Here is a 13,716-nt window from a genome sequence, read left to right as displayed (position 1 = left end):
TGAGCATGAGCTTACACTTTTACATGTGACAGCATGAGAGCCCACAGGGGAAAAATATGGATGTAGAAAAGGTCTAGGAACTGAGTCATGTGAAAACAGGAAAAGAAGCCAATGAAGAGACTAAGCAAAAAGAGCCAGTGAAGTAGGAGAAGCAGAAGAGTGTCGTGTTTCAGAAACCAATAAAGAAAAAGTTGTGAGTGGGAGGGAAAGAAAGCATCTCAAATGACGTTGAGAAGGCAAGTGAGATTAGGACTGAGAATGACCCCTCCATCCAGAAGGCAGTCGCCAGTGATCTTGACAAGTCAAATGGTAGGGAAGACAGACTAAGAGGAGGGGTGTCCAGAAAGAACGGGAGGAAAGTAACATAGAGATTAAAAAAAAAAAAAAAAAAAATGGAGACTCCTACAAAAGGACTCAAAGAAACAGTACAGGAGACTGGGGGTGAGGGGATGTGAATGAAGTCGGGACCAGAATTCTTTTTTAACTTCTGTTTTAGGATGGGCAGTAGCATGATATGCTTATGTGCTGACAGAAATAGTCTAATAGAGAAGGAAAATGTAATCCTGGCGAGAGGGGTGGTAACTGTATGAACAAAGTTCTTGAGTAGACAAAAAGGAGTGGGATGTAGCACACATATGTGTGCTACAGGTTTTATTTTTTTTTTAAGATTTTATTTACTTATTTGACAGAGAGAGACACAGCGAGGGGGAGTGGGACAGGGAGAAGCAGGCTTCCCGCTGAGCAGGGAACCCAACGTGGGGCTCAATTCCAGGGCCCTGGGATCATGACCTGAGCCGAAGGCAGGCACTTAATGACTGAGCCACCCAGGCGCCCCTGAAACTTAGGTTTTAGATAAAAGAGACATGTCATCCATGGGAAAGGCAGAGCATGCATACGACTGACACTGACTGATTCATGTACATGTGACTGACTGCTTACAGTGAACATGAATTAGAGTTAGCTACTTAGGAGCTATTTTATCTATATATAAAAAGCTAAATTCAAAATCCACTATTTCTTCCAAGATTAAAATCTTTAAGAAGGAAACACAAGGCTAATACAGCCTTTTAATTACTAAATCCACTGAAATGTAAATCAGGAAGAGACAAGGTTTTGTAATTCTTCTCAAGGTAAAACCTACCTGGACTCTCCACTCTCTTATAGTGGTATGGGTTGATACAAACTTCTTTCTGCTTAGATCCAAAAGGAAATTCACAAATATCCAATGGCTTTAGCTCATGATGACTCTGCAAATCAGGCCAGCGCCAAACACGACAATATATAACATGGGGTAAGCCTTTTCTGTGGGAAACCTGCAGGCGTCCATCTAAAGATCTGGGAATAGTGACACATTTGCTCGGCTGTCCTGGACTGCTCAAGGCTTTCTCCAGTTCTTCCATGGCACCCTTTTTCTTTTTTAGCTTTTTCACCAAAGCATCGACTGCCTTTTCTGCCCATTTCTCCTCTTCATCACCTTGCTTCCAGCCTAACAATCGCTTTACTGCTGGACTAGTAAAGGAAAACAAGCTGGCCATTGACGTCATTTGATATAAATCTTCAGAGACCTTCCTGCAACTCAAAGTCAGTGGCTACTCAAAGAACAGCTCACAGATGAAAAGTCACATACAGGTTCTAAGCAGAAGTTCCAATTAAAAAGGGAGGAGTGACATTTATCTTCATAAGTGCCATAAGATTCTTTCATTGGTTCAAGTCCTGAAAGAGAAAGAGGGAAAAGGGTAAGGACCCTAACTTAAATGAATGCAATTAACATACATCTAAATCAATTTAATTGGAAAGTATGTTATTTTTAAATAAGAGCAGAAAAGCATTACAAAGTAAAACAAAAACCTAAGTCTAGAAGGAGAAATTTTCCCTAAAGTCCTGTGACCACTTACTTCCGTTCTTCCTAACATGAACAAGTAACTCATTGGCAATGGCAAATAACCACCAGAAGCAAAAACAGATTGCTCTACCTCCTCTCCTCTGTACTTCCCTAACAAATAAGCCTCTAGACTTTCATTTCCTTTCCCTAGGCCAATAAGCCCCCAAACGCCCTTCTAAGGTTTGATTCTGAAGTACTTCTCTTCACTGAAACCCATGTCACATGCCCTGTCAATTTTGAACACAGTATGTCCTCTAATGTCAACACAGTCTTCAGAGAAATCTAACTCTTTCCTAAGGTCATTATTCTCCGTAAAGTGTTTCACAGACTTACAAGGTTTGGACAAAAGCTATAGTCCTATTTAAGTCACATTATTAGATGCAAATTTTATCAAATTTTATATTAGGTTTTTCATAAGAGATAACAAATCCTCAGATAAATCATAACACACATAATTGCCAGAAAAATGGGAAGTATCTATTTTTAAAACTAAAAATGCTGAACAGATTTAAAGAGAATAAATTCAAAGTTTAACCCAGAAAAGGACAGTTTATAATTTTATAATTGCTATTGCCTTCTGTGGTATTTTAGGCATGTTAAGTTAAAGAACCTGCTCTAGGCAGACCACCCCACTGCACCCTTACGAAGCTCCTGGAGATGATGACAAGAGGAAGTGATGTGCAGAGGCGCTGCACTGTTAAGAATGGGTACAATTCCCCGTGGTCACTACACAGCCAACTACAGACAATGAGCGGCTAGTGAAACAGCAGGAGTAATGTTTGGAAAAAGGATGTCAGTAACAAATTGGAAGCCAAGAGGCTTCTTTTCTTGGGCCTAAAATTGCAAATAATGCTGCAGCTCTGCCTTTGACAATTTCTACCAAACTCTGGCATCAAGACCATTCTGGATTGGGATCCATCTTCCCAGAAAAGAATACTTATGTTCAGTTAAACATAAATTAAAATAAAACTGAGTTAAACTCAACAAATAAGAACTAATTGCTTTCTATGTGCCATACATTGTGAACTGCCCTGATGGTGCTTTAAAAAAAAAAAAAAAAAAAAACACACACCAAATTATGCTTCATCTTAAGAGCCAACTGATTCATTCATTCAACAGACACTTACTGAGACCTAGTAAATGCCAAGCATTGTTCTGGATGCTGATCAACCAGCTCTGGCTATCCAGACTGCTATGAACCATGGTTAGAACCTAGAACCAAGGGTGCAAAGGTACACAGAAGTAAAGTAATACTCCTTCTGTGTGGATGGATTTCCAAGGCTACATGGGATGATTTTTGTCAGGTAGGCAAAACTGGCTACATTAAACTAAAGAAAATAAGGAAAGACTGAAAGTGTATTTGTCAGTAACCGGTCACAGGCTGTGAAGTGTTATGTGCTAAGAGAGCTGAGCTCAGCTGTAGCTACATCAAGGATATAGGATAAAAGCCATCTGGGCCAGAGAGTAAAGGTAACAAAGTAAACCAAAATATCATTGGCTTGTCTAAGACAAGAGAAATTTCAAAGGCATAGGGACACAAACAACAACAACAAAATATGTGGGCAGACATGAATAGAGCATTTCCTAAAATAAAGAATAGATAGGTCTGCCTGAGATCTTACTCAGTAACACTGGAACATAATGGAGACAAGACGGGGTAGTGCATGTGTGTGGGAGAGAGAATATATGAACAATGGAGAGATTAAGTTGAGGAAAGGGACAAGAGTAGAGAAGCTTGAAGACCAAACACCAGATGGTAGTTAACCACTACACGGTGCTTAATGTTAACCACTAATCTCACTATCATCATCGTCATCATCATCATCAAGTACTAACCATATTATATATTAACCAAAAAAAAGGCGGGGGGAGTTACTTCTGCGTGTACACAAAGAACAAGGACTAGAAAGCTACATACTAAATTCATCATGCAGTTTCCTTTGGGGAGAGGCATGGAATGGGGGAAAGGCGAGAGAAAGGGGTCCTGTGATTTGTTTTATATATTTCCGTATTATTTTAACCTTTTCACAAAGGGAATCTATTAATGCATTACTTGCATAATACTAAAATAAAAATAGTAAATAATCTAAAACAAATTGTTGTGAATAGAACGGAGTTACGAGTGCCAGTACAATGAGGAGGTAAGACTAATGTATGCTATCTTAGAGGTCAGGATAGTAGTTTCCCTTTGAAAGGAAGGGTATTAAACTCAGAAGGAAAACTGAGTTTCTGCCATCCTGGTAAAGTCCTGCTTCTCCTCTGGGTGATTATATGGGAGAGCTCAGTTTGTGCAAATCCAGCTGGTGGGATACTTAAGATGTGTACACACTTCTGTATGATTTTTAAAATTTTTCTGGATATATAAAAAAGCATAGAGTGCTGTTTCCTTCCCATTTTTCTTCCCATCATCAATCAATGCCCCTTCTCACAGGTAATCCCTCTGTATTTGTCTTTCATGTCCCTACAGAGACATTTAACACAAACACAAACAAATACAAATATATACATAAAACTTTTTACATAATGGTATTCTAAGAAAAAGGTACAGAAAAACATATGTACCATATATGCTCAAGATCTTCCCATTCCAATATAGAAAGTGCTTCCACATTCTTTTTTCTACTACGCAGAATTCTAGTATAAAAGTAATCTTACAAGCATGTCAAACTATGTCATTCCTCTGCTCAAAAATTATTCAGTGGTTTCCCATTACACTCGTATCTAAATTCCTTAACATCACTTTATAGGGCCTGCATGAGCTGGCCTTTGGCTTTCCATCAAAGTCATTTCTTACCATTCTCCTACCTAACTTTGCACTTAACCTCCTTTCCATTTCTCAAGTGCTCCAAGGTCATTTCTACCTTAAGGCCTTTGCACTTGATGTTTCCTCCCCTGCATTCTCCCTCATGTTATTTAACATGCTTACTCTTTCAATTAATTCAGCTGCTCAAATGTCACTTCTTGAAAAAGGACCTCCCTGGCCACTTTATCTAAAATAGCATACATCACACTCCCGCACCATTCTCTCCTCCCTGATCCTGCTCACTTTTCTTTCATGGTGTTTATCCTAACCTGATCAACATATCAATTTTATTTATTTATTATAGGTCTTCCTCACTGACATGTTAGTAGGCAGGTAGCTTCATCTTCTTTATCCATCATCAAATTCCCCTGGACTGAGAACAGTGCCTATTTATTAAATGAGTGAGCAAGGAAGTAGTGAATGAGTGAACTAAAGAAAAGCAACTTGGAAAAATATACATTCCTTTATCAGAGCAACGTAGTATAAAAGTTAAAACAGAACACTGTATTTGTGGATATGCACAGACATGTAAGAGAATAAAAGCATGGATAAAAAGGATACATACCAATCTCAGGACAATGAGTACTGGTTGCAACTGCTAAAAGGAAAGAAGGATGAAGAATGGAAAAGCTTCAGCTATTTTAAAACCAGATTTTAAAAAATTGGCAAGTCATCAGATGTTATATTCTCTCTTCTTCTCTATGTTAGAATATTTCATAACTCAAAATATTCAAAATTTTTAATTTTTATTTTTTTAATTTTTTTAATTTTTTTTAAGATTTTTTATTTATTTGAGAGAGAGAGTGAGAGAGAGAGAGCACAAAAGGGGGGAGCAGGAGAGGGAGAAGCAGACTCCCTGCTGAGCAGGTAGCCCGATGCAGGACTCGATCCCAGGACTCCAGGATCATGACCTGAGCCGAAGGCAGTCGCTTAACCAACTGAGCCACCCAGGCGCCCGATTCAAAATTTTTAATTTTTAAAAAGTAGTGTGATGAAAACAGAAAATGATCAGATTCTGTCCTTTACAAGATATAAAACCAAAACCAGGTATCACTCTTTCTAAGTCTACTAATTCTTCTGTAAAAAAGGGGTGACGGTTCCTAAGCGACTAAAAAGTTGAAGTAATAAAATATGTAGGGGCACCTGGGTGGCTAAGTCAGTTAAACATCCAACTCTTGGTTTCAAAGCTCAGGTCATGATCTCAGGGTCATGAGATAGAGACCTGGGTCGGGCTCCACACTGAGCATGGAGCCTACTTAAGATTCTCTCTCCCTCTCCCTCTGCCCCATCCCATCTGCTCGCATGCACATCCTCTTTCTCACTCTAAAATAAATAAAATCTTTTAAAAAATAATAAAATATATGTGCACATGTGTCAACACACACATGATAGATGCTTTATAAACTAAAAGGTGCTATTCAAACATGAATTATGAGCATTAGTATTCAAAGGAAAAAGAATCAAGACTCAAAAAAATGACTGGATCTGGAGCACCTGGGTGGGTTAAGCACCCAGCTCTTGATTTTGGCTCAGGTCCTGATCTCAGGGTTGTGGAATCAAGCCCTGCATCGGGCTCCACACTGGGCATGGAGCCTGCTTAACATTCTCGCTTTCTCTCCCACTCCCTTTCTTTTTTTTTTTTTTTTTTTTTTTTAAAGATTTTATTTATTTATTTTGAGAGAGAGAGAATGAGAGAGAACACATGAGAGGGGATAGGGTCAGAGGGCAAAGCAGACTCCCTGCCGAGCAGGGAGCCCGATGCGGGACTCAATCCAGGGACTCCAGGATCATGACCTGAGGCGAAGGCAGTCGCTTAACCAACTGAGCCACCCAGGCGCCCTCCCACTCCCTTTCTTTAAAAAAAAAAACAGGAATTAAGGCTGGATCTAGTACCAACCTAACATAACATAGCCACCACTATACCACTATACACACTTTCTGATCCAGCCCAAATTCCTGTACTTTTGCCCATCTGGGTCTTCCAAGAGAAATCTGAAGTCATTCTTAATGATAAGCTTAAGGCCACTCCCTCTGGTGAAGAATTCCTTCACCACCTGATTCTAAAGAGGCTATGGTCACTGAATATCATAAAAATTAATAAAACAGTGATAAGAACATATCTTAACTTTCCAAATGGAATACAAAATCTTTCCAGGAGGAAGTCTTCAGCACCTGGCACCATTCCATTCATCATACCACATATTAAAGGAGTATTTAATGAATGGTCGCTGATTTTTCTATCAACTGCACCTTGAAATTAAAAGATAACTTCAAATTTTAATCCAGGTGACTAAGATAATGATAACTCCATTTGCAGAAATAAGGACACTCAGAAAGTAGTTTAGTCAGTAGAGAAGATGGCAAACTCTACCGGAAAAAGGTCATGACTGGAGATACAGGTTTAGCAAGGAAAAGATGAGAAAGAAATTTAAGATTTGCACAAAGAGCTGAAACAGTAATAAAAAATGGGATTTCAACAGAAAGAAAAGGGGTGGCATGTTAACACCTGCGTATTAGGGAACACTGGTAGGGAAGAGAAAAAGTTACCAATGAAGTATTATTAAAAGGAGGAGCTTAGAATTAGATACACTGGTATTGCAGAGTATCATATAAAAGGCAGAGGTTAAAAAGAATGAGAACAAAGAAAAGGCCAATGACTGGTGACTGAGGATGTCATTAGCTCAACTTCAAGAGACCGGTTTCAGAAAAAAGAATGGGTGTCAGATTCCAAAAACCTAAGACTCAATATTAGTGTTTTCTTAAAACTAGAATTGGGAAAGGAGTAGGGACAAACCATGTACTCAACTCTTTAAATATTAAATGATTAAAAATTTCAGAAACTTCTCATGGTATTCTTTCCAAAAATTTTATAACTTTGCAAACTGCATAAATGGTATGAGCAAGCAATCCAAGTACTCAATATCTAAGTCTCACAAAGTTAAAAAAAAAAGTAACAAAATTCATCATAAAAATTTACTGATGAATAAGCAAAAGAACTGATCAGGCATTTCACATAAGAAAATATCACAGTGGCTATTAGATGGTAAAACAGGCTCAACATTATTAGTTATCAGAAAAAAAATTTTTAAAGAAAACTGAAATACCACTCTATATTTACACATAAATCCCTATGACCCAGCAATTCCATCCCTAGGTATATATCCGACAAAAACAAGTGCTATTGTCATCAAAAGACAAGTGCATGTTCAGAGTAACTTTATTTTTACTAGCCCCAAACTGGAAATAACCCAAATATGCATTAACAGTGGAGTGGGACAATAAATCATAGCAATAAATTCAAAGAATGGAATACTTCGCAGCAATGTCAAAGAACAAACTAACGTATGAAAAACATGGATGAATCACACAGACATGATATCACAGAGATATAATAATGAAGAAATCAGATATAAAAGGTTACACGTTGTATCATTCCTTCTCAAAAACAGGCAAAACTAACCTATGTCATCAGAGACAAGAAGGTTACTAAGTGGGGACAAGAGAGAGCCTTGCGGGGAGAAAGAAATATTCTGTAACTTGATTTGGGTGATGATGACACAGATGTACAAGTAGAAGTTCACTGAGCTATACACATTAAGATTTATAAAAAAGTCTTTAAAAAACGTGTTAGTGAACCGATCACTTAAAAACTGGTTCCCACTTGGGCGCCTGGGTGGCTCAGTTGGTTAAGCGACTGCCTTCGGCTCAGGTCATGATCCTGGAGTCCCGGGATCGAGTCCCGCATCGGGCTCCCTGCTCAGCGGGGGGTCTGCTTCTCCCTCTAACCCTCCTCCCTCTCATGCTCTCTGTCTCTCACTCTCAAATAAATAAATAAAATCTTTAAAAAAAAAAAAACAAAAAAAACTGGTTCCCACTCACTACCATCTCCTTCACCATAATGACTTAAAAACCACCAGTGAAAGTGCAAAGTTTGCAAAATATGGTATGATTTCACAAAATTTGTTAAAATAGTGCCCAAAAATGTAGGGTCTGGGACTTAATTTTACCCTACCAGCCCCACAAGCAAGTAAGTTAATTTGCTAACTGTTTCATGGATTCTGACAAAGGCCACAGACTCCTGAGCCAGAGACAGAGGACTTTATCACTCATGGCACAGCAAGCAGCATAAGCCTCAGATTTGCGGTTCCCTTTGCCTCCGAGAGACCCACAGGCACGGGAGTGATGAAATACGGCCAAGATGGACAGTACTCCTGCCGTGAGTTTGCACTGATAAGAACAATGAGCTTGGGGAATTTACCACTTTTACAGTTACATTAAGCAAGCCTCTCTTTGTGGAAAGAGAATAGCTTCACTATCAAAGGATTAACACTGGTCCTTAGTAAAATCAGTATTTTTTATGGATATTTTTGTAAAAAAATTAAAATGCTCTTTATGTTAGTAGCACAAATGACAAACATAAAGGATGCCCTATCACGCTATTAAATTACTGTGAAAAAAATTACACCTATTAGGGGCGCCTGGGTGGTTCAGTTGGTTGAGCGTCTGACTCTTAATTTTGGCTCAGGTCATGATCTTGGGGTCATGAGATCGACCCCCGCGTCAGCATCCGCACTGTGTGTGAAGCCTGCCTGCTTAGGATTCTCTCTCTCTGTCCCCCCCACCCCACCCGCACGCCTCCACCTCTGGCTCACGCACTCTCTCTTAAAGAAAAAAAAGAAAAATATGCCTATCCATCAAACTTGATTCATTCTTTGTTCACTGTAAGAACACATGTTTACAATTATAACCTAATGTTTTTCTAAATTTTTAATTTTTGAAAATAAAGTCCCAATCAGACCTTTTATTCACAATTTAGTTTAAAATATTGATCAAATTTCAAATGGTTTCTTTTTTTAAGGTTTTATTTATTTGAGAGAGAGAGGGAGAGTGAGCATATGAGAGAGAGAGAGAGAGAGAGAACCAGCGGGAGGAGAGGAAGAGGGAGAGGGAGAGGGAGAAGCAGGCTCCCCACTGAGCAGGGAGCCCGACAAGGGACTCGATCCCAGGACCCTGCGATCATGACCTAAGCCGAAAGCAGCTGCTTAATCAACTGAGCCGCCCAGATGCCCCTAAATGGTTTCATTTTAAATGGGCTTTTTTAGAACCAATTATCATTAGTTCGGGAAAACCTACATGTGGCATGAGCTTCTCTTGATGACTTAGTTATCCTTATGAACCTCTCCGCTGCTGTGCTGGAAATTCTCTATACAAAGCACGGAACATGGTCTGCACTGTTACCCACTATACAGACAAAAGCACATCAATGATCTTGAAAAGTTACTTATAGACTTTTGGACATCTGACTTTCTTAAAAGAATGTAGCTATTTCAAGGAATCCAACAACTTCCTTTCTACAGAATCAGTTCCTTTGATGATGATAATGATAATAATGGTAATAGTAATAAACTACTAACATTTACTGAACACTATGTCAAGCACCGTTAAGGACCTTACACTGAGAGACCAAAAATGATTAAAATCTCAAAAGCGCCATATCAGGTAAATTACATTATTCTCATTTCACAGATGAGAGAACAGGCAAAGGGAAATTAAATGTGACTTGCTTATTTCTATAGATAAGAAATGGAGCCAGGAATTGAACCCCAGCAGTCCAGCTCCACCTACACTCCTAAACACTACACACTGCCTCCTACAAAGAAGCCTCCCACCAAGGGCTATTCTTCTCTTGAAGATCTTTTCTATTGTTCTCTGAATCTGACTTCTCCAAAATATTCAAATCATTATGTTTTCACAAGATTATACAGTTTCAGAGACCAAGGATAATCCTGTTCAATATGTTCATTTTCAAATGGATTTTTTGTACCACTAACATATCTCATTAACGTCTTCATCTACTTTAACCCTTTCTTCTCTCAACTGAGCTAAATAAGTCAATAGGTATGAACTCTTTACTATTATTGTAAAAAAATTTATGTTTATTACGGCAGCCTTACTCCAAAGCTTTTTAAATTTTCATTAGGACATTTCTGCCACACTAATCTCTAGAACACAGTATGCGTGTATATATGTCTGTGTGTGTGTGCACGTATGTATACACCATACACACACTTTTAAGAGCCCAACTCTATTTCACTCATCCACTTCCTTAATATTTAACATTTAGATTTCTAAATTGTTATATTGGGATTAAAACTGTTTTATTGAGCCCATATGATAGATCAATTTTCTCCTGTAAACTTTCCTATAGAATATATCAGGTTCAAAATAACACCTTCATCCACATTGAAATGAAAGTATCAGAGTGCTTGGGATATAGCAACAGATTCATTTCACTATCTTCACTTAAGTCCTTGGTTATGAAAGAATTTCTCATTACGTATACAAAAAAACAGAGTAAGATACTATACTTTTTCTAGTTTGCATATATTAGCATATGTTATATGAACTCCAAGAAAACATGCAAAACCTTTGAAAACAGGTTTTCTAGTGACCAAAAGGCTTCATTTTGAATCTCTTACCGAAAAGTTGGTTCAATTTTTCATAGCCGTTTTGCCTTTCACTATATAAAATGAATACCCATTCTCAGTTCAGTCAGCTGTGTACATAACCATTCATATGATTCTTTCCATAGTATCTCTAAACTTATCCTAATATAGAGAAAAGCCCCAAAAGGCTGTATTTAGTAACTGAGGTTACTAAATGTATGTACAATATGTAACCTCTTTAGAGGTTAAAAGAATTATGTATGTATGTAACCTCTTTAGAGGTTACATATTGCTGGGCAGTTAAATATGGTCCTCCTCTGTGCTCCCTTTCCTCAATGCTTTCAGAGTCTACTGAGGCACATATATAACCAGTGCTAAACTTCATCTCAGACAAATTGATAATTAAAATATGCCCATACCTACAATACACAATGGAGAATGGCAGATGCCCTAAGGGTGTATAAAGTGCTAAAAGAAATTCAGAGGATGGCCCTTTGGGCAAGGGAGGAGGGGGAGAGACAAGATGGGTGAAGCAGCTTTATCACAGGCATAAAAGTGCTTGTAGGTAAAGACACAAAATGTGAGTTTTTATTTGATCTACCAGGATAAGAAAATACTAAATTCAGTTTGCAAGAACACAGGCGGTAGAATTAAACTGGCTGGAAATATAAATAGGGCTATCTATACAGGGATAATAATATATGCACTGTAACACATAAAAACACCAGACTTGAAGTCTAATCACATTTTGCATCTAACGTTTACACCCTAACTTTATTTTTTCTATTTTATATAATAAATATCAGTTCTGAGAATTAAATGAGATAAACACTTAACTTAGTGCCTGGCATGGTGCATACTCTGTACTGTAGTTACTACTGTTGTAATAATCATGAACATCTTGCTATCAGGCCAAGGATTTTAAAAAAATATAGCTGAGCTACTTTATTTCAACAAATATACAAAGCCATCTACTTAAATGGTACCATTACTGTATTAAACTTGAAGGAAGAACAAGCAGCAAATTCACTATCACACAGTGCTTTCTTATCGCTTAAAATTTTTTTTCACATTATCATCCTTCTGCCCTCAAGACTGTAGGTCTGAAGAGTGTTCCAATATTACTCCAGGACTGTCATTCAAGCCAGATACCCATCCTGCAAGTTCTGATACTGGTGTTTGTTTCATCTTCCCAAAGGTTGTAAATGGAAGAAATGACAGCAACATAAACAGAAAGGCAGAGTGTATGCCCACGCAATGACAACTACATCACAACTATCACCTGGCCAAAACCAACACTCAAATACCATCGAATGTAAGACACATTCCACTTTCAGAGATGTTCTAAGGTGAAAAAACTGTAACTACAACTTAGAAGAAATAAGGAAATAATGCAGCTTTTTCTTTTGTCCCCTCCCAAAGCCCTTCTCATGCTCCCCATCACTTCCCACCAGTTATCTGTTGCCCTCCTTTCTCTTTTGTTCTCATTTCTTTGACTCTTCTTTCCTGCCTCCTCTTTCTTCATTCCTCACAGCTTCTCCCACATTCTTCACTGCTTCCCTCTGTGCTCTCCTCTAAGTAGAAAGGAAAATGCATTTGACAGTCCAGATACGTGAGACAGTGCCCTACATGAAAACCTGGCTTCTGAGCAGATTCTATTTGTGCCTCTGCCATCCTCATACTGGGCCATCTAACACACTGCCATTTGCAGCCCAGTTATTTTTTTCTTCAGCAATCTTATTAACAAGTATGTAATCTTTTCACCTTCTCCCCCTCACCCCCTGTTTTCCAGGTATATTGGGATAATCCTGAAGCTATCCTAAAATACACCACTGGGAATAATACATATTTGTTATTTTTTAAAGGTAATACATTTAATTCCTAAGAAAACAAGGACACTTCAAGGAACTTAACAGAGAATTATTTTCTTTTGCAATAAACATCCCTAAAAAGCTATTTATAACATGTAACATTTATTTAACATTTTTAACATTTTAGTACTTATTTATAAAAAGCCTTATTTCAATAGCATAACCAGGGACAGAAAACAAAATCTGTTTTCTCTTTTTTTGCTCTTACTGGGGCCATACTAAACCAACATTTTACAATTCTAAATGTCAAAATGAGCCTTTTCCTTAAAAGCCATGTCTTGTTACAGTAATGCAGAGTGGGCTAACCAAGTTAATAAAACAAAAAATACGAACTAAACTGAACATGCCCAAGATACCTTTCAGGGAATTTCTATTTCTAGCTTAAAACCAGAGAAGCCCCCAAAATCTAAAATCCCATTAGGAAATACACAGGACAACCTGTGTAAAGTGAGCCAGTTAATTCTCATCAATATTGCAGTTTGAGTGAATATAATTAAGTCTAGTGATCAAACACTTTGAAACTGAGATTTAGGGAGATCATAAATATAACAGAAAGGAAGAGGAATTATCCCAATATAACTGGAAAACAGAGGGTGAGGGGGAGAAGGTGAAAAGATTACATACTTGTTAATAAGACTGCTGAAGAAGAAATAATTGGGCTGCAAATGGCTAGTGACAGACAAAGTGGAAGGCTTAGCCAGTATACAAAAAAAC

The 13,716-nt window shown here is 38.0% G+C and overlaps 1 protein-coding gene across 3 annotated transcripts in view; it reads right to left on the bottom strand.

The window, feature by feature from the left end:
• SMAD5 (SMAD family member 5) overlaps positions 1-13,716 on the bottom strand; it is a 55,304-nt gene that overhangs the window by 32,861 nt on the left and 8,727 nt on the right. For 2 of the 3 annotated variants that reach the window (XM_021701887.1, XM_021701886.1), the window contains exon 2: positions 1,142-1,713. In XM_021701887.1, coding sequence (XP_021557562.1) covers positions 1,142-1,544 — 403 coding nt within the window. In that variant the 5' untranslated portion in view covers positions 1,545-1,713. Of the gene's footprint in view, positions 1-1,141; positions 1,714-13,716 lie in introns of those variants that run through there. The other variant, XM_044916784.1, reaches the window with a different exon arrangement.

This window comes from Neomonachus schauinslandi, chromosome 7 (genome assembly GCF_002201575.2).
Source record: "Neomonachus schauinslandi chromosome 7, ASM220157v2, whole genome shotgun sequence".
Classification (NCBI taxonomy): domain Eukaryota; kingdom Metazoa; phylum Chordata; class Mammalia; order Carnivora; family Phocidae; genus Neomonachus; species Neomonachus schauinslandi.
Note: the sequence above shows the minus strand (reverse complement) of the source record. Positions and strands in the feature narration are given on the sequence as shown.